This window comes from Amphiura filiformis, chromosome 19 (assembly GCF_039555335.1).
Source record: "Amphiura filiformis chromosome 19, Afil_fr2py, whole genome shotgun sequence".
Taxonomy (NCBI): domain Eukaryota; kingdom Metazoa; phylum Echinodermata; class Ophiuroidea; order Amphilepidida; family Amphiuridae; genus Amphiura; species Amphiura filiformis.
In genome coordinates this window covers 5957507-5977614 of record NC_092646.1, presented here as the reverse complement: position 1 = coordinate 5977614, position 20108 = coordinate 5957507, and the positions used below count along the sequence as shown (strand labels likewise).

The 20108-nt window shown below is 35.0% G+C and overlaps 1 protein-coding gene across 1 annotated transcript in view; it reads left to right on the top strand.

Annotated features, from left to right (window-relative positions):
- Positions 1-223: 223 nt before the first annotated feature.
- LOC140140858 (runt-related transcription factor 1-like) overlaps positions 224-20108 on the top strand; it is a 42261-nt gene continuing 22376 nt past the window's right edge. Inside the window, exons 1-3 of the mRNA XM_072162603.1 lie at positions 224-1087; positions 5717-5821; positions 14237-14434. Of these exons, the coding sequence (XP_072018704.1) occupies positions 637-1087; positions 5717-5821; positions 14237-14434 (754 nt within the window). The 5' untranslated portion in view covers positions 224-636. The remainder of the gene's footprint in view (positions 1088-5716; positions 5822-14236; positions 14435-20108) is intronic.

Sequence of the window (20108 nt, the reverse complement as noted above, 5' to 3'; positions counted from 1 at the left end):
AGGCGTGACAGTGTATTATGACGGACGGCAATGGGGGCGGTACAAGCTCCTAATCGGTGGTCGAGTTTGTGTACATTGCGTATTGCTGATACACGGTTACAATTACCTACGTGTAGTCATATAGCTTGAGCGCGAGAAGGACGGGTACCATTATTTGTATCAAAGGGTTGCCGAGTTCAATGACACGTGAGTCACCATTCATTCCAAAAGAGATGCGTGGCGGTGTATTTGCTTCATTTTAAAGCAAGCTTTCACTGAAGAAGCAGTGGTATATAACTACTAGATGCTCTTAGTTAAATACATAACTTCATTTATAAAACCACAGACCAGTCACGGTTTGTCGCATTTTTTAGATATATGAGTGAATTATCGAAAAACATTTTGTGATCGCACATGCATTGGACTTGGTGATACTACGCTACTACGAGATCGTATACAGTACATTATCATAACACACTGCCGAATTCCACGCGGGTGTGTTTCATGTGGTTTAGAGTAAGTGGTTTTGATACTAGATCCAAGACTGACATAGTTTCCGGACAGCATTTAGAGGTTTTATGTGAATGATCTGGGCCGCAGCCGAATTATTTTGACGACCTCAGCCGAGCGAGTGAGTTACTCGTTGTGTCGACTGAAATGCATATCACGCAAGAAGAACCGCGCCACCATCATCATCATCACATCCCCGCTCTGGGTAACCCTTTAGTCGCTAAGGAAAATCATCATCAGCTACACAGAAACAACCACAAAATGTCCGAGACGGGCGAAAACCGTCTGGGGTGTTCAAAGGGGATTCGTGGGGAGCGATCCCTGGTGGAAGCATTGGCCGAATACCCTGGTGAACTTGTCCGGACGGAATCCCCAAACTTTGTGTGCTCAGTTTTACCATCTCATTGGCGGTGTAATAAAAGTCTGCCTGTTGCGTTCAAAGTTGTGGCTCTTGGAGATGTCAAAGATGGAACTTTAGTGACAATTGCAGCGGGAAATGATGAGAATTATTGTGCTGAATTGAGAAATCAAACGGCTGTAATGAAGAATCAAGTTGCACGATTTAATGATTTGAGATTCGTTGGTAGATCTGGCAGAGGTGAGTAAAAACCAGGGTGACTTTTTGGGTACTTTGTATCTACTGGCGGGAATTGCTAGAATTGTTTGTAATTGTATATTTGATTGTTTTACATGTTCTTTTCTTTCAGGTCAAGTTTTAATGTGATCTTGTGTTCTTTGGATTGTACTTTTATAACATTTCAACTGGTATTATGGTATTTATACAGTTTAATATTCCGAAGTGCAGAGTTTCAAATTGCCATTGAAGTTCATGGCAATTTGAAACTCTGAACTTCAATTTGAACTAGTATTTATCCAAAAATGAAGTGTTCGACTTATATACATGTATTTATTTAAATAAAATAAAAGATCACTGTAATTTGTTTATTTATTGGTCTTCATATCAATAATATTATAAATATACACAGTGTGATTTGTGGTTGGTGTGGTTGCCTTTTATCATGTTTATAGCGGCATGTGTGGTCAGCCACTTAGTGGTTTGAATTGACTGGTCATTTATATATAGTGGTCACTTTATTATTTCATATTCACACTGAACTGTTGAAAATGCAAAGGAACTAAACTTGTATACATTTGCTTTGGAGCTCTTTGGTTTGGTACACATTGTACTTGAACTAGATGTATCCAGACTTAGCTATAAAGAATTATCATAAAAGTTCCATATTGAGAAACGCACGTGTGGCGCTGCACCAATATATTCATTGGTGTCCACAGGAACTGCCGTGTCTTTCTCATGTGTGTAAATATTTGCGACCCAATATATTATTGCTCCTTTTGTTACACTTTTAAAAATCGCTTTGGAATGTGGGCTTGTAATATAATATTTTATCGCTGGCTCACGCCGCTCATACTCTTACTACTACTAGTTTTGAAAAGGAATAAACAGAGGAAAATCAAATGCTCTATCAACATACAGTCATCACTCAGTCATTTGTGCCTGTGTTGTAATCAGTCTTTCGTGGAATGCGTAACGCGAGCAAGGTCGAGGGAGGTCCCATTGATAGATTACTAGCCGTACAGTGTATGCACACATGTGTGGGTGAACTCGCTGAACTTGAGCGGAATCCCATGCCTGTTTGTACCCGTTGCGTTTGGCTAATCATTTTGGTGGCAGGAGTGGGATGTAGTATTAAGATTATGTAATGTTTGGATAAGAAGCAACAGATAGCGATTGATTTATCAGAAAAGGGGAGTCAATTATTGATAATAATAATAATAGAATCCGGAAACATTGGCCTACTTAAAAATTCTATGCCGTGCATTTGCATGATCATAAACTGATGAACATGCACGTATTTCACGCTCATCATTTTCATGGAAATGTTGGTAGATGGATTATCTTTCTAACGTAAATTCCGGTTGTTTCTTGCCATGCTTACGTAAAACTGGGGCGTACGAAGTGTCAAATGCTAATGAAATTGTCAGAAATATTAAGACAATCCATTACTCATTTTCTAAGTGATGATGTGGCAGTGAAACGCAGGCCTAAAATATATAAATATGTAGTATAAATGTCTAGCAGATAGTTACAAACATACAAGAATCTGTAAAGATAAGTTTTCAAGTTAACAAACACAATGTATAATAACACCAGGAAATACAATTTGATTTCTCAATTATAATCAACCCGTTTAAAACAGTTTCAAATGATTAGAAAGTAAAATAAGATAAACCCACCCAATTCCTTGAAAGAAGTCAAAATCCTCAAATTCAATCAACTTTTATTTCCTATGTACAAGAAGTATTTGATTGGCCTTAAAACATGTGCAGCACATTTTCTTGACGAATTGCCAAGATAAAGGCAAGAACCGCTTTGGAACAGATCTATAGGGCAAAATTTGTCTTTGATCGGGAGGGCACTGACCCAAGTCTGTTGTACATGAGGATTTGAGCTTATGTGCTATTGGATAATGATCAGTAATCATTGTATTGATTAGGAAGTTGCTGATCAAACATTGGGAGTTGTAATTGTGTGTTATAATGTAAATGGTATGTTAAGAATGATAAATATTGATGAAGAAGTTATTTCATGGAAAGGTGCTTTTGTAATGAGTTTGCCAATAATCAAAAGTAGAATAAAGTCTTGAAAGCTATTTAGTAAGAACTAAGATGCTTAGTAGAATTAGAAATTTAAGGATAATGTAGTTTATGTATTCATAACATTCTATTTGAAATTCCATTTTTATAAATGTGTAAAGGATTAGTATCAAGAATATGGAAATACATGTACAGAAATATGAAAAATGTGTTGGCAAATTCATCTTCAGTAGATAACTGTGTGACTTCTTTTTCATCAAATTTGAAAAATATGCGGTTGTGATATTTTAAAGATGATCCCTAAATGATTCAGATTCATGAGCAAAATGTAAGAATGATTTGATGTGATCCCTGCATCAATTTTCTCATCCCACCTCTGACACTTGACAGGGTAGTTAAGTTAGCTTGCCTCAACCTACCCTAGATGGCTAAACCACAAACCACAAACCATGTTTGGTGAAGCTAAAACTGTTATCCTGACCAAGTCAAGATGTAAACCTTAGGTTGAATTTACTCAGCCAAAGCAAAGATATTTGAATGTATTCTTCATTCATTGCTGCGACTTTGGCATGGTTTATTATGTAATGTGTTAGTTACTAAGGTGTCATCTGTGTCTCGCCGTCTCTGTCTTCACTTTGCCTGTCCGTCTCTTTTTCTTTCTCTCTCAGTCTTTCTCTTTTCATTAATTTCATTGTTTCCTTCTTTTACTCTCCTGTCTGTCACAGTTCTCCCTTCATAAGCATTATCTTGATTCACAAATTTTAAGGTTCGGTTTTAGGGTTTATTTAGGGTTAGGGTTAGGGATAGACATTTTGTGATACTTATGTGCAGTAAAACCTGTCTCTGCTCTCTGTCTGTCTCTCTTTTTTTCATCTTATTTGTCTGTCTCATGTCTGTCTCTCCGTCACTTTCTGTACGACAGCAGATATACATACCCGGTAATTCAAAGTGCATGGAAGGTTGTTATCAAAGGTCTTTTGTTTTAAATGCCAGCTCATTTCTTGTATTATACTCCGGCTACTCCCACAAAGTCCATAAAGGTTTGATGATTTTCTATCATCATATTTCCAGACTGTGACGTAGGCTAATAATGTCTGGAATTGATTTTTCCACAAACCACCTGTAGATAAAAATAATGTTGCACTTTGCTAAGAAAAACTGATACATTTTGTGTCTGGAAATAGAGTTTAGACGTCACTCAACCAGAACTGCCAACAGACCTCTTATTATAAAAGATAATTTTTGTGGATTTTGTGATAATATTTTCATTGGAAAGGCTCAAGATATTATGAACAATTTCTAATTATGGAAGTTTGGATAAATACATTCTAGACAGTGGGAGTAAATTGCCTCAGCAGGCTGAAGAAACAGAAAAATATGAAACTTGAGAGTTATTTCATTTTACGAACTTCTGATGTGAAAAAGTAGCGATAAAATGAAACTTGAGAGGAAATGATGTAACTTTAGGTAAAATATTAAACTTCATCAAGGGAAAAGAGACATCCAATTTTCGGGATTGTCAAATTTAATTATTCAATAATATTGTGAATTAATGGTCTTTATAGAAAGCCTCATTTGAAAATTTTTACGATGTACAAATTTAAACAATTTTATAGACCCTATATCAATTTTTATGAATATATTTACTTTTTCCTATAATAGTCAATTAGTCATGTATATTTGCCAAAGTCACACTTGAATTTTTGCCACCTAATTGAGTAATTGGGCTCCTTCTGGCACTTTTTTGCCACTTTTGGGCTCCTTTAAATAATGATTTTTACCATCCCTTTAAAAATGATATGTACAGTAGCTAAAATAGGTTCTGCTGCTCAATAAGTTTGTTCCTGACAATTTGTCAGATACGGTATTAAAGAAGTTCATTAAAATTCATAACATTCAAGTTTCATCTTTCCCTGTTTGGCTGTTTTGAAGGGGAAACAATGAAAGAAGGGTCATTTAAATCGGAAGTAAATTTATAAGACTGTGGGAGTCAAGTGGTATTTAATTCATGTTCTTGTCAACTAGAAAGTGTTGGAAACAAATATTGAAAACTCTCATGACATTTATATGAGTGAGTGAGTGGGAAGACGATTACTGTCAAATACAGTTTTGTTATTTTACAATTTTGTTAATTTATCTTTTTTTATTATTATTATTTGTGTTTGTGTCTGGGGGTGGGGGTGATATTGTGTGTGTGTGGATGCGCATTTTGTTTGCGAAAATTCAAGGTATTGATATTATATGTTTATTTCAAAGATATTACAAGATCATTGAAAACACTTTGATACAATTACCGAATAGGGTGCAACTTGCTAGACTTGAGTCCAGTCCTCGTTTACGGAGTTCAGGGTTAGAGTTTAGGTTTGGGTAGGCAGTCTGAGACTTGTAATAAGTCTAGTAGAGTTGTACCCTATCCAGCAATCGCTCCAAAACTTTACATGTATGTTAGAAAAATGTAAATTTCATGGTCTTGAAATACTTCATTATGCTGTTTTGCATTTCAATAAATACCGGTAGGGGCCTACCTAATATTATATATTATATTATATAACTAGTTATTGCACAATTAATAATAGTAATATTAATTTGTTTGATTCTTTTGTTTTTCCAGGCAAAAGTTTGACATTATCCATCATCGTAGCAACCAGTCCTCCTCAGGTAGCCACCTACAACCGTGCAATCAAAGTAACCGTAGATGGACCCAGAGAGCCAAGAAGTAAGTCACGTTTTTACCTTGCTATTTTATTTTAAAATAACTCTTCCAAGGCTGTGTTCTAGGGGAATAGACCATGGGTCCAACCTTGTTGGCTCTGAAAGTGATGTCATTGCACATTTCATTGGGCGCAGCTTCAAACCACGAAGCGCTGGCGTACACACACGTTTACATACACCATACATGTGTAGATGTGTGAGCTATTGAGCGAAACGGCGGTCTCTGCGCATTGACGCCACTGCCACATAGACAGTACAACTGTACTAATATTATTAGACCCCTTTCAAACAGGGAACACTCACAAATCTGTGAAAGTCATTACTGGTTTTAATAAATTTATACCACAAAAATTGTAGGCCATAGGGCCTAAAAATGCTGTAATGTTTGAGATGATAGTTCAGTCATAAGGCAATGCATATTACACACATCAATGGATAAAATGACAAATTCAAATTGCTTCCTTCCCTTTTCTATCTGGCAAATGTCCAATAGTTTTGTTTCAATGTTGTCTTTGTTCCTATATCTGTGTTCTTTGTTTGAAACAGAGTTGCCAAACCCACAATTTGGTAGCCCAATTGGGCAACTTTAAAAGGCATTCCAGCATCTTTAATCATTTTGTGTCCCATAGAAAGCAATGGTTAAAAAAACAATTGGGCGACTTTCAAACTTTGAGTATATTGGTTTCCGCGATGTCCGGTAGTTTCCTGCCCCATAGAAACCGACAGTTACGAGTAAAATCTGTGACTTTTCGATTATTTGACTAGCGATTGAGCTGACAATTTCTGGCAACACTGGGTTGAAACACCCTCCAAAGTAAAGATGCAGTTAACAAATGTTATAGATATTGCCTTTCTGCTTGGGAAGTTGACTCTTTTGGTCTACTCCTATAGCAAAACACAGTTTCTATTGGTTATCCTCAAATCAGATACAGCACTCTTACTTGAGTGAGGACAGATCAGCATTCTTATTTTCTTTCTGTAAATGGAGAACCCCAAACAAATCTAAGGGAGGAATTAAGCAGTTGGTGCTATTCAAATCCAGTTGGACTGGAAAGAGAAAGAGTTTCACTTTCATTTTTGGATACCCCCAGCCTGACTCATCCCCAGCTGGGTGATACTGAGTGGAGAATCCTTTCTTTTTTTGCTGCCAAATTCTTCTTTCTATTCTATTTCCGTCTTTTCCTGCATGCATGCACTGCAGTGCACTCCTTAATTTATAAAGTTCTAAATATGTACATCATACCCGGGTATATTGATGAATTTGGTTGTTTTGTAATTAATTATAAACAACATTGAAGACTTCTTCACCTTTTTACGCACTGTCATCAAGAAGTCAACCGGTTTCTATCTCCAATTCAGATTAATTGAAAACAATGCCACGTATGAAAATATCGTCCGTTCAGTTGTACACAACCTGTCTCAGTCATTTATGTTATTAGATCTATTATTTCCATCTTCTAAAAATAGATTGTCTTCACCACGTGAAAAATAACCTGAAATACCATTCATAAAAAGAATGAAACCAGGTCATTCAATTATGAATGATTATGGAACATATCATGAATGGATGGTAGACACCCATGTTATTCCGTTGGAATTCAAAACGTTTGGGGCATTCCCTCCCCATGCACTTTTCAAACACTAGTCTACTATCAAGTCTTAACCTGAACATACTATCTTCATAAGATATCATTGAACGCAGGATTAAGACTTGATTCGAAGACTAGGTGCGTTTTCCTTGAAATTCTGCCCCATATAAAGCATTCTTTGACCAATGTGGTCAACCACAGAAGACACTGCCTGGATGTAATGTAGGTTAGCTTGAGGAGTAAGCGGTCACTGCCCCACTGCATGATCTGCTTTATAACTACATATAGCAGCAACAAATTTTGGGGAAAATAGTGTTTGAAGAAAAAGAGCCTAAAATGGTCAGATAAGTACATAAAAAAATATTTAATTTCTTGTCCGTAAATTGATCAAGTGGGTAACTTGCAATTTTAATCATGATTTTCAGACAAACATTGACAGCCCACTAAATTACATGCATTTACAATTTACATAAAAATTCATATTTTCATATTTCCTGTCCAATCTAGTATTATTATTAGATCTCTCAAGATTGAATTGGAAAAATATGAAAATCATCAACAGGACTTGGTTTTGATTAACCCAATAATATCACTTCTGTGGTCACTCCCTATCAAACAAACAATAATGAATTTGCACTTTCGGCTTTGCAAATAGTTACAATGTTGCTATCTTCAGCTGATAGCAGATTGTTACAAAATTATTATTTATGATGTATAATGAACTAGTGCATAACAAGTGCATACATTTTGAAAAGGGAATTCCTCTTTAGGTATGACTCATGTCTGCCCTGATAAATACTTCACCAAATGAGGTCATTCCTTTTCTCTCTACATTTGTAGCCCAGTGCCTTTCTTTCAACCTGAAGTGCCTTAAAACAAGATTTTATGAAGGAGTGAAAATGATCATTTCAAGTTAATTTTCATAGCATGTACTCAAAAGTGCTCCTTGAAAATGGCTCAAATTGTGTGAATCATTCTAATTTGACTAAATTGTAGTTCAAGACTTTTTAGGTTCCCTTCATTTTGCAAAATAGCTGTTTTGCTTTGTGGTGAGCAAAGGTTGACCTGAGGGTATTGATTAGTAATACATAATGACATCATGATATTGATCAGTGATCAATGTATTGATTACTGTAGTACTCAGTATTGGTCATTATTGGATCAATATGATGATAAGTCATTGATAATTTGTGTGTCTAATGTGTGTGTGGCTTGAGGATTTATTCATTGTATTTATTACAGGTGGGCTTGACAATCCTGAAGTGGAAGTTATAAAAAATGCTTTTACAGTATCATACCAGAAATATCAATTCATTTTATGACAAAGGACAATTTTTTTTGCAGTACTAGTTCCGTCTATAACAAATATCAATACAGTAACATGATGACTAAGGAAGACTTCATAATCATACATAAATATGCACATTCACAGGGTGTACAGACATACACATAAACCTGCATAAGGTCTAAAAAAATTGTTTGATTGGCGTAACCCGACCGACCCTAAAAGTAGGCCCGACCCCGAATTTTTTCTTCTTTTTTTTCTTGGGAAAAAAAAGATAAGATCCCGAGCAACCTACATTAATTTATTTTTTATGTTACTCTAATCAAACAATTTTTTTAGGCCTAAACAAACACACATATGCATGCACACATATATTTAACAACATATTGGTGTGAATGTTTATACATTGTAGGCCTAAAATCCAATCCCAATACAGCTAGGCTTATTACTCAATACTGGTACCAATTATGTCACTTTATATCAGCTGCTTGGCTTGTCCTTAAATGGGTAGCAATTGCCAAGTCCATGGTCAGGGCCGTACAATGAATCAGCTAGCTGTTATCAATCTGCTAAGACTGCTATACACCAGTGATCACATCATTTCATCATATGACATCATGCTGTAGTAACCCAATGAGAAAATATTTTCACCCAGAATAAAATTCACAGGGTTGTAATTTCCGTCAGGTTGCCCATAGACAAAAAGAAGAAAAGGAATGACATCAATCAGCTGGCTATAAATGACACATACTTAACATTCCCCAAAAAATTGGAATTCAAGTTATTTTATTGAATAGGAGTGCGATTTTATGTTTTCTATAATCCAATTGATACTTTGTCCATTGAGTGCATCAGGTGAATAGACCAACAATTTTCTTTTTTATATCAACCCCAAGTTTAGATATGGTATTGGTATGATGGTATCATAGATTAGAGTAAACATTTTAATGCATAAAAAATCCAACTTCAAGAAGTGAAAACTCAAATTAGTAAATTGATGATGCCCAGTTCATCATCAAAATCTAATCTAGGAGATATGAGCATTGGATGATTGAAATAATAGACGATTAAAACAAGTAAAAGTGATTCATAATTGGCTGCACCATCTTCACTGCACAGGTGCATAAAGAATCAGTACACCTTTGCTAATTACTCATCAAATCATGTACACAAGTAGTTTGATTTCCATGGGCATAGTTCAGTGTGCTCCATTCAAACAATCATAATTCAAACGTGAACCTTAAGTTGTGGGGATGAGGTTGTGTATACATTTAGATCGAGGTCTTTTTATAGGTGTACAAGTATATAAATTGAAGAACTTTGTCATGAGAGTTGATGTTGTTTGAGATCCTGGTATGTTGATGACACATTTGTCTTTTGGAACACACCTACCTCTCTTTGTTTTGACATTGTTATTATTCAATTGTGCATGGCGAGATAGGAGGTTCCATTCTGTTGGTCATTTGACATTACATACATTAGTACCTGCTTTAATAATATTTTTGGTATGTTGAAAAATTTCAAAAATTTAGGAGTAAATGCTGTTATTCCATTCCAAAATATCATTCATGCATGACATTAACAAGTATGTGAATTCCTTTGATAATAATTAGTGCAATAAATGATTTCATAAACATGTTTACAATATAGGCCTTATTTTTAACAGGTTTTGAAATGTAATGTTCATGTACACACCTGGAACCTTCTTTGTTTTAAAACAACACAGATCCTATTTTATTAAAGTAATACTTTTATTAATTGCAGTATCATTTGAAATGAGTTAATTTAGGTCCAAACTAATGAGTTAAGCTTGAATTGAAAGACATAATTAAAATTCAATCAAAATGCCATGATTTTGTTTTGTTGATATTTTTCATGGTTAAGACAGGAAATGTTCTGCATAAAAGATATTTAGATAGAAAAAAAAGTATAATGAACTATTTTTTGTCAATGAATTGGTAGTTTACCATCTGCCTGATTCAGAGAAAATGTAGATGGGAAAGTCCATGTGTCATCAACATGTAATTTTACTCTCAAATTTTCTTCCTTCTTTTTTGTGAATATTTTTAAACCGGATATTCGCTGACATTTCACGATTCTCTGACATTTGACGTAGCCACTACGCAATAGAGAATTATTTTGATTGAAAAAGTACTAAAATTTGAAGTTGACTTCAGGGATGTTTTTGTAAGGGTCAAATATGATATCACCTTCAAATATTGATAATGAAAAAGTACTTTCACTTTACCCCTTGATGAACTTCCAAAATGGGGGAAGTTTAAAAGTTCAGATGTTGAAAATGACGGAACTTGTATGTATCCTGGGGATGTATTTTATGAAAATCACTTTTTTTTTTGGCCCGGTGGGGGAACTTAACTCATCCAAAGTAGCACACTTCCTGTCTTGTGAGTGAATGTAATTCAATTATTCAAGCCAGTTTTGGATTAAAATGTTGTAAAAATAGAATTCATGTTATTTGATGAAATATGTAGTAAGCTTCTCATTAAAAATTACTGCGTACAAAATGCTGAAAAACACGAATGCATGATCAATTACGTTGTTCAAAATTAAGTTAAGACGTATTAGCTTTATTATCTTCTTTAAGTTTGACAAACAATTTTGTACTCTAGAAATTGGCTAGTTAAATTGCATCTGAACAACATTATTAAAAGATCGCTATAAACCTATACAAATTCAGACCCGTAGCCAGGATTTATTTGGGGGGGGCTGATTTTGATTAAGTGGACCTTTTTTTTCAAAATTTGGACCTTTTTGGACTAGGGGGCGGATTTTAAAATATTGGACTTTTTTTTCCAAAATTTGTAACTTTTTTGACCAAAAAGGCATAAAAAACACCTATTTTTTCACACTCGCTATGCTCACAAATTGGACTTTTTGGGCATTTGTAGTTACAGGCCTGTACAAATTTGACAATTTTGCATATTTTTCTTGGACATACATTGTATATATAAGAAGTTTCTTTTTGTCTGTTTTCCCAATTCAATTTCTTTGCTATAATAGCCTATAACTTCACTTATAAATATCCTTAAAAAGGCAACATTTCACCATATAATGACCACAACTATGCCCTCTTTTCATTAGGGGTTGATTTCAACTAATCTTGTGACCCTATTTTAACTACCAGTGTGGGGGGAATTTGATGCCTTAAGGGGGAAGGAAGGGGGCAATGGACAGATTACAATCAACTCCTCCTTTCTTCATGTTTAAAATCGTTGGAATTTACTTTTATGAACTGAAAATTATTTTTTGTTTGAATGATTATCATAATTGGTGTTATTCACCCACTTTTTGGCTTTGATATATTTCGGCACATAAAAGGAGTTTTTCGTTTGAGAGATTGACTCGCTCAAAATGGAGGAGGGGTGAGTAAAAGGGTCAGTAACACAGATGTGTGCCTTTGTTATGTTAGTCATAATTTGAGATTCTGGATTTGAAATGTGCACAAAGGATATCGATCAGCATTGGGCTATTCCATTGAATACATTACAATGATTACATACACCCCCTCTGGAAGACAGAGCTTTACTTTCCACACACATAGAAAAAAGAGTGTGAATTTCAAAGAGGGTAACCTGAATGGGTGATTACATTTGAAATCAACATCCCCTTTGTGGAAGATTAAGGTCATGTCTAATAAGGGGTGTAAGGATTCCAAAAGGAATAGCCCTTTACCAATAATTGATAAAAAAAGCCTTGTGCTAGATAAAATTGGCAATATCTTTATTAATTTTAAATTTGGTTGGGTGAAACTGATTTTAAAATGCATGAAATCATCTGTACAGAACTAAAAGTTGATAAAATTATGGCCTAAATTGATACAAAATTGAAATAAAATATCAGATTGAGTGCACTGGAACAAACAAGTGCATATCAATTACATGAGTGTGCAGACAGACATAGACAGCAACATTAAAAGTCACATGAGTGGTTTCACACGTAGGCTACATCTCACGGCTCTTTCCAGGTAGAACAGGTTATACAGAACCGTGCTCGTAGGCAGCATTTTATTTGCTAAAAAATAATAACTTCCTCCGTGCACCTCCCTGATTTTGTTTGAATGTAAATCCTGACATGTTTAATTACATTAATGAGGTTATTTAATTCAGTTTATCGAATATTGAAACAGTTAAATGAAAGCATCCAGCGTCATACTATTAAATGCAGGTCTATCTCATCTCCCACAGACTTAGTATTGTTTATAATGTAGGAACCTACATTGAACTTTGTACTAGGGGTGTCAAACATCATAGACACACAAGTCAACTCAAAGTACACTAAACTACTCAAGGTCAATGAACTTTGACTGTTGCCAAAATCATTTTAAACACTGGCAAATGTACACAGGAACTAAGCTTGACTTGTGTTAAGTTCACAACTTTTTATTTTAAAGCAAGTAAGGTCAGAGCATATTGTTTGACAAAGGTAAAGCAATCGGAAACCATCCTTTATATGGTCAATGGCGCTTGAAGTATAGCGTATAGACAAGTTCTATTGATAATCGGCTGAATGGAACCGACATGTTGGAGACTGTCCAGAAAGGTGTTAACAAAAATTTCTTTTAACAAGTTCTGCATTTCCTGAATGAGATACACTGGTGCTGTGTTGTGTGATATTTTGTTTTGATCTTAGTTTAAATGACCAAATTACATGTATTCTAATATTTTTAAAACGTAATTTGTGCATACCCTGAAAGAGCTCATAGATCATTAAATAAGATTTCATAAGTTACCCAGTGTGTCTTTAAAAATATTTCAAAATTTCAAAAATTAATGTTTCTTAGTAGAAAATAGTAATTTATACCCCCAAATATTGTATACCTGGTAAAGGTGATTATTTACTCCCAAGGCGTGTATTTTATACCATCTGCAGCAACTTATTTTGATGTTGACATATTTTGATCGCTTTCTTGGAAACCTAAGTTCAAAAAGGGTAACATAAAATCATCATTCATCATGTGGATTTGAATGGTCTTGTCATTGTCAATGTTATATTTATCAAAAACCCCATTATAGCATTATGGTGACTGACAAAAATAGTTTAAGTGATATACGCCATGTTTTTACAAAGTACTTGGCACCAACACCAAGGGATATAAATCTTCCAGAATTTCTGGAAATTGTGGCATAAAAAATCTGTAAATGTACAAATAAATGTATATTTTATACATGCCTAGAATTGGATGATGGTATTACAAATAAAAGAGCAACCCCTTTAACCCCTACAGTAGCCCCCCCTGACAAACCTCCATAATTGTTCAATGCCACACTACCACATGCAAGCTCCTGGCAAACTAGCCAAGAGCCAGATAGTGTGTGAAGTATTCATCGCCATCATGCACCAGGATATCCCATCATGCACCAGGATATCCCATCGTGCATCAGGATATCCCATCATGCACCAGGATATCCCATCATGCACCAGGATATCCCATCGTGCATCAGGATATCCCATCGTGCATCAGGATACAAACATTTGTAGAACTAACTCTCAATATTTTCTTTCTACTGTTTTCTCTGCATTTTAGGACATAGACCAAAGCTTGAAGACCCAAGAGGCATCGCTCCCCCTCTGGGCAGTTCGGGAATGTTTCACCAGAGACTCCCCCTCAATGACTTTCATACCAATTTCATGCCCAAACCCCTGCACCAAGTATCGTCGTGTGCAATGAGGACAGATCGCAACAATATGGCGTGTACGACAGCAAGCTACATGCCACCACATGGTAAGATTTGTGTTTGTTTGTCATAAATATCTGTATGTTTGTTTGTCATGTTTAATGTCAGCCTACTTGTTTGTTATATTTTTTGTTATGAATGTCCAGCAGGATGTTTTTTGTTGTTTGTGTGGACAAGGTTGTCTAAAAACACCTGTGTAACCACAGATCCTGGAAAGAACCAGGGGTCCATTTCACTAAACTTTCCGTAGCTTCGTAAGCCTCAAAATCATTCGTAACTTACGACTAGTCGTAAGTTTCATTTCACTAAACATACTTACGAATGGTACCCTTAAGTAAGTAATAGGGATTTACTACAGGGACCCTTCAGTAAAGTTACGTCTAGTGTTGGGTATTCGTAACTTTACGAACGGTTACTTGAGTTACGAAGGGTTAAAAGTTTAGTGAAATGGACCCCTGGTGATTCTGTATCAACTCATACTATAATATTGCAGAAGATAGAAGGCCCCCCCCCCCCTCCCTGTACGATGCTACATCAAAAACTTCGTTCATATTTGTACTTTTAGGCAGCGTTTTATTTGCAGAAAAATTTGAATTGGACAAATATGTTTGGTACATGCATGTTTATAAATATCTGTCAATCATTCAATATGGGTTCAACCAAATGACTGGGGGTTTCTTACACCTATTCAACCTGCAGCCCCCTCATCACTGGACAAGCCACACGATGGTCGCAATACTTGGAACACTTGTCCCAGAAGACTTATCCCACCCTTATCTACACCCCTTTCTTCACCTGATGCCTTTTATCAGAGAACAGAGCTTACCTCTTGCAAGAAACGATTCCCTTCTGGTTAATATGACTCCCCCTCACCATTTCCTAACTTTTTAGTGCACATACATGTACTACTTAAAATTTATGTCACAATGTTATAAAATTCATGGATTTTCAAGGAATTAAACCATGTGGGATCTTTACTATCTACAGTAGTACAACGTGATATTTTTCACCATCTTATCCCAAACATCTATAGGTTTATCAACTCGGGTTTTTGCTTTTCAGGTAATCCGAGAGGTTTTCAGCCCCCTCAAAAACACTGAATGATCGATTAGAGTCAATATTTTATACAAGCAGAAGTGGGGAATAATAATGAGGGTGTTTGATTAGTTGTTAACTCTGTGGAACAATCATGAGATTGAATCTTACTGCCATGCGGATCTCAAACCTATTGCTTTATTCAGGAGCTATGGTGTAATCATATTAGGCTATTTAACTTTCCCTTTTTTGCTGCTCTATCTATGAAATCAACAAAATCAAATCAGGTCAAGTCAAAGTGATTCAAGGTATAATTAAGGCCTGTAGTAGGGCTAGCAGTGGAGCATCTTTTGAATAATGGTCACCACATCATCCTCAGTCATAACCATAATCTACTAACCCTAAAGACAACCTTAAACCCTAATCTACTAACCCTAAAGACAACCATAAACCCTAATCGTACTAGATTCTCTTCTCATAATCTTTTTCAAGCAGGTCATTCAACTATTAAACATCCCTCTCATTTTGAAAACAATACTAAAATACTATTTAATATCTTCCCTCTTGGCTTGAAAATGATACTTTAAAGAGTCTCCAACTGATGTTTTCATCTCCGATCTGGTTTAATACTTGAATGATTAATTATTTCAAAACCCACTTCTTTCACCCACACACGTTTTGCTAGAAAAAAAACTGGGTTCTAGGTGTGGGTTGATAAATGGGAATTGGGTATCAGGTGAACAGAGGAACTGTTTGCTACATAAATATTCATGTATAACTTGGCTTAAACTTTTACAATAGCAGAAAAACAAGATACATAGAAAAACATCCAAATTGAAACTTTGTCGTTTAAAATGAAATTCTTTTTTATTTACTTAAACAACAAGCAAACAAATTTCATCAACAATTATTTGAAGAGTGAATTTATTCCTACAAAAATCATCACTTCGAAAAGGTACCTAATTCTCAACAAGGATGTTTATTGTAAGACAACCAAGGAAAACACTCATTGGATATTAACCTTTGATGAAGCTCTTTACTTAATGCTCTGCGTGCTAGCCATAGGCTTCAACATAAAAAGTCTGAATTTAGAGATATTTTCTCAAAATATCAAGAACTATCTTAAGAACCACTGAACCAATACTAGGCTTGTTTGTACTCATTTTAATGCATTTTTCATGCTGATTCCAAATATGGTCATCCCAATTAACAATTCTGAAATTTTTTAATTTTAAAAATAAAATATGCACCTGCATAGAGAGAGTTAACCTTTGATGAAGCTCTTTACTTAAATGTTAATCTATTCTGTCGTAACACATCTTGTGAGTGAAATGTAACTAAAAACGATATAAATACACCTACTTGTTCATTTCCGATTCACTCGTCGCCCACTAGTAAGACTTGACCCAAGGGATAAGGCGATAAATGGTAAATCAGTGCCAAATAATAAGATTAGTTTTTTAGCAGTATTTTGTTACACAATGATCTAACAAGTCTGAATAGGCCCAGTCTTCGGTTATCAGTCCTTGTGATCCACCTGACTTGGAAGGTGAAACGTTAACCTCCTGAGCACTACCTGCCGATCTAACAGTGCCTCTGATTGGTCAATTACATGATATCTTCATTTTAATCACCAATCAGAATGGAGCTTTGCTAAATAATTCACCCCAATTTTTTTTGTGTGGTGAAATTATTCTAACAATGTTACTGATTGGTCCATTTGATAATGAAACTTCTTTTTGGCCAATCGGCAAGTAGTTCTCATGGGGTTAACAATGCTATAATGTTACATTATGTATCATGTATTGCAAGTGAGAAAACTAATATCCATTGTAATTGGGTTTTGTGATTTTCCTTGCAAATATAATACAAATTAAGTCTCAATATCAGTTTTTTTCTTAAACTCCCATGCAGCCATCTTTATTAATCTCTCACCCACATATTCACTCTGAAATAAAAAAATTAAAAAAAGATTTGAATAATTTTCCCCAGGTGCGTCTATCCAATTCAGTTGTGGTCGTCATGCCCACCACATGACAGCAGTAACATTAATATTCCTGATATTATCTATCACACATTGTGCCCAAGCCAATTAATCTTGATTTGAGACTCCATCTCCTTAGAATATATCATTGGCAGAATAAATAAAAATCCCTTTAAAAAGGGATGTGCTAAATAAATTGATCTAATCAGTGGGGTAATTGCCACACAAAATGACAACAGAAAAAAATCAACAGATTTTGCAAGACGATATTCAACAAAACTTAACAACCTTCGTATCTAGGATAAAACTTAACTTGCAGTGAAAATTCAACAGTCTATTAAACACTTTGCACTCAAAATTTGAAATTGTGCAAAATTCAACAGCCTTTGCAATACAAATTTAGCCATTGAAATTTATATGTTCATTCCTTGTGTTTTTTATTTAAATAAAGATTGAATAAATAACAAAGTGCTACCAACTTTTCAAGACAAACAATATTATATTAAAACAATATAAAACTTCAAATTAGAAGGTTACACTTGTTCACATTAATTTTCACATTTATAATGATGATAATTATTGAAATATATCTGGGTATTTGACCGCTTGTACAATGTCAAATCCATCAGGCAAACGACCGACCAATACCAACCGACAGACAAACTGTAATTATTGTAACAATCAGAGTGTCTGATTGGAGTAGCGATCTTTTGTTGCCCTGTTGCTTTGTTGTTTTGTTGATAATTGATCAGTTTTTGAAATCACGGTTTTGCCATCATACATCATGGCATAATGACCTTTCTATCATCTTGTCTAAAGATGTTGCATTCCCTGAGCCCATATTATTCTACTTACAGTACACAGAGTATACTGTTGTATGTTCACGTTTGCATGACATTTGACTGTGTTTGTGGTTTGAGGAAGTCTGGGACCCGGGATCAATAGCCAAATTTGGGGACACAGAAGTAGGTTTTTAACCCCTTGATGGTCGGCCATTATTATATAGGCTAAGAGTCAATGACCGCGCTGAAGCAGTGCATGCAGACTGAATGGGATGATACCTGCCCACACCATGTGTAGGCTGGGCATCATCAGACTATCAGCAGGATGGTTGGGATAAGTTCATGATGATGAAGTAAGAAAAAAATACCACAAAATTGAACATTTATTGCCAATTTATATTTATTTGTAGAGAATTGCAGATATTTATTTGATTTGAATATTAAGAATATTTGATCCACTAGTCTAGGAACTAAGAATAGTGATCTGCAAAAGTTTGGAACCCCTGTTTAGAACTCCCAAGTTTCCTTTGAAATTTGAAAAGTGGGATCTTAAGATAATTTTTCTCATCTTCTCTAGGGATATATTCACCCATACTGTATCACATCTATTCCTACACAAACAGTACACATGTGTGAGGGATGAGTAAATTTATCCAGGAATTGGGTTTGAAATTGCTTGGGTACAGGGAAATTGGAGGAAGCGGTGCCACATTCATTCATAATTTTTTCACCTCTCTGGAATTTCAACGCCAAGTCACCCATAAGTCATTACACTCTGATGAACTCTGCATCGTCCCCCCACTAACAATGCAGCTAGATGTGTACATTGAGCTAAAATAGTCTCATTCACAATGTCTAAATCCATTAACATTCATTTAACAATCAATAGTTAAAAATTTGTGGAGTATGAGTTTTTGTACCCAGCACATTCAAAGGTCAGTTCATATGTACAAATGGATTGGAAGTTGTGAACTGTGCCTTGATAAATGAGAATGTTATAGCCTAGTGATATAATGAAATATAGGGTGGGTTTAATGTGAATGAATGTCTTTGAAATTTTGTGTTAATGATGTGGAAATAGTTCAATGCTCAGAAATTTGATAAATGATTTTGGGCTTCATAAAAAAGTACAGAAAATCATCTTACAAAGAGAAAATAACCAAATATAGTATTGAAATTGCTGGTTTTTAATAGAGTGTATTTTAATTGAATTAGTCTTGATTCAGTCACTTTTGAAATCAAAAGAATCAAATGCTGCAAATAAAGTAAGGAACTTGTGAATCCATGAAGCGGTATATAGTTTGCTTTTAATGATTATCCCAAATTTGATGAAGATGCAGCACATTCATGTTTGTTTAGAATGCCTGCAATTTACTTGATTGGCCATCATAAGTTCAGTGCCTTGAACTCAAAATTAAAATATATGTCACTGGCTCAAGGATATGCACCTACCTGGAAGGAAATGGTTGAAATATTGGGAAAATGTGAAGGAAAACAACAAAAGAGAGACGACCAGGAAGGAACTGTTATAAAACACATCCATGTGTAGTGTGCACGTGTCATGGTCATCTTCATTTTTAGGAGACAAAGTTCATCACAGATTGAAGTATAAGATTGAACACTTCAGATCATCAAATGGTGTATTCTCGATGGAAAATTTGCAATTTTATTAAATGAAATAGAATATAGTTACTGTCTTACATATTGAAAAAAGAACATATGTTCAAGAAAATATTGACAATTTGAAATCAACTTTAACATTTTTGGTGTCCATCGTACTACATGTATGCCAAATTTGAAACGTTTTTGTGCAAAATTTGAATTTCCTAATTCTCCTGTAAAAAGTGTAAATATAGGTCAGTCCCTTCAAAATGTGTTCAGTGTTTCTTGGTAGAAGACAAACAATTTGTTTTGAAAATT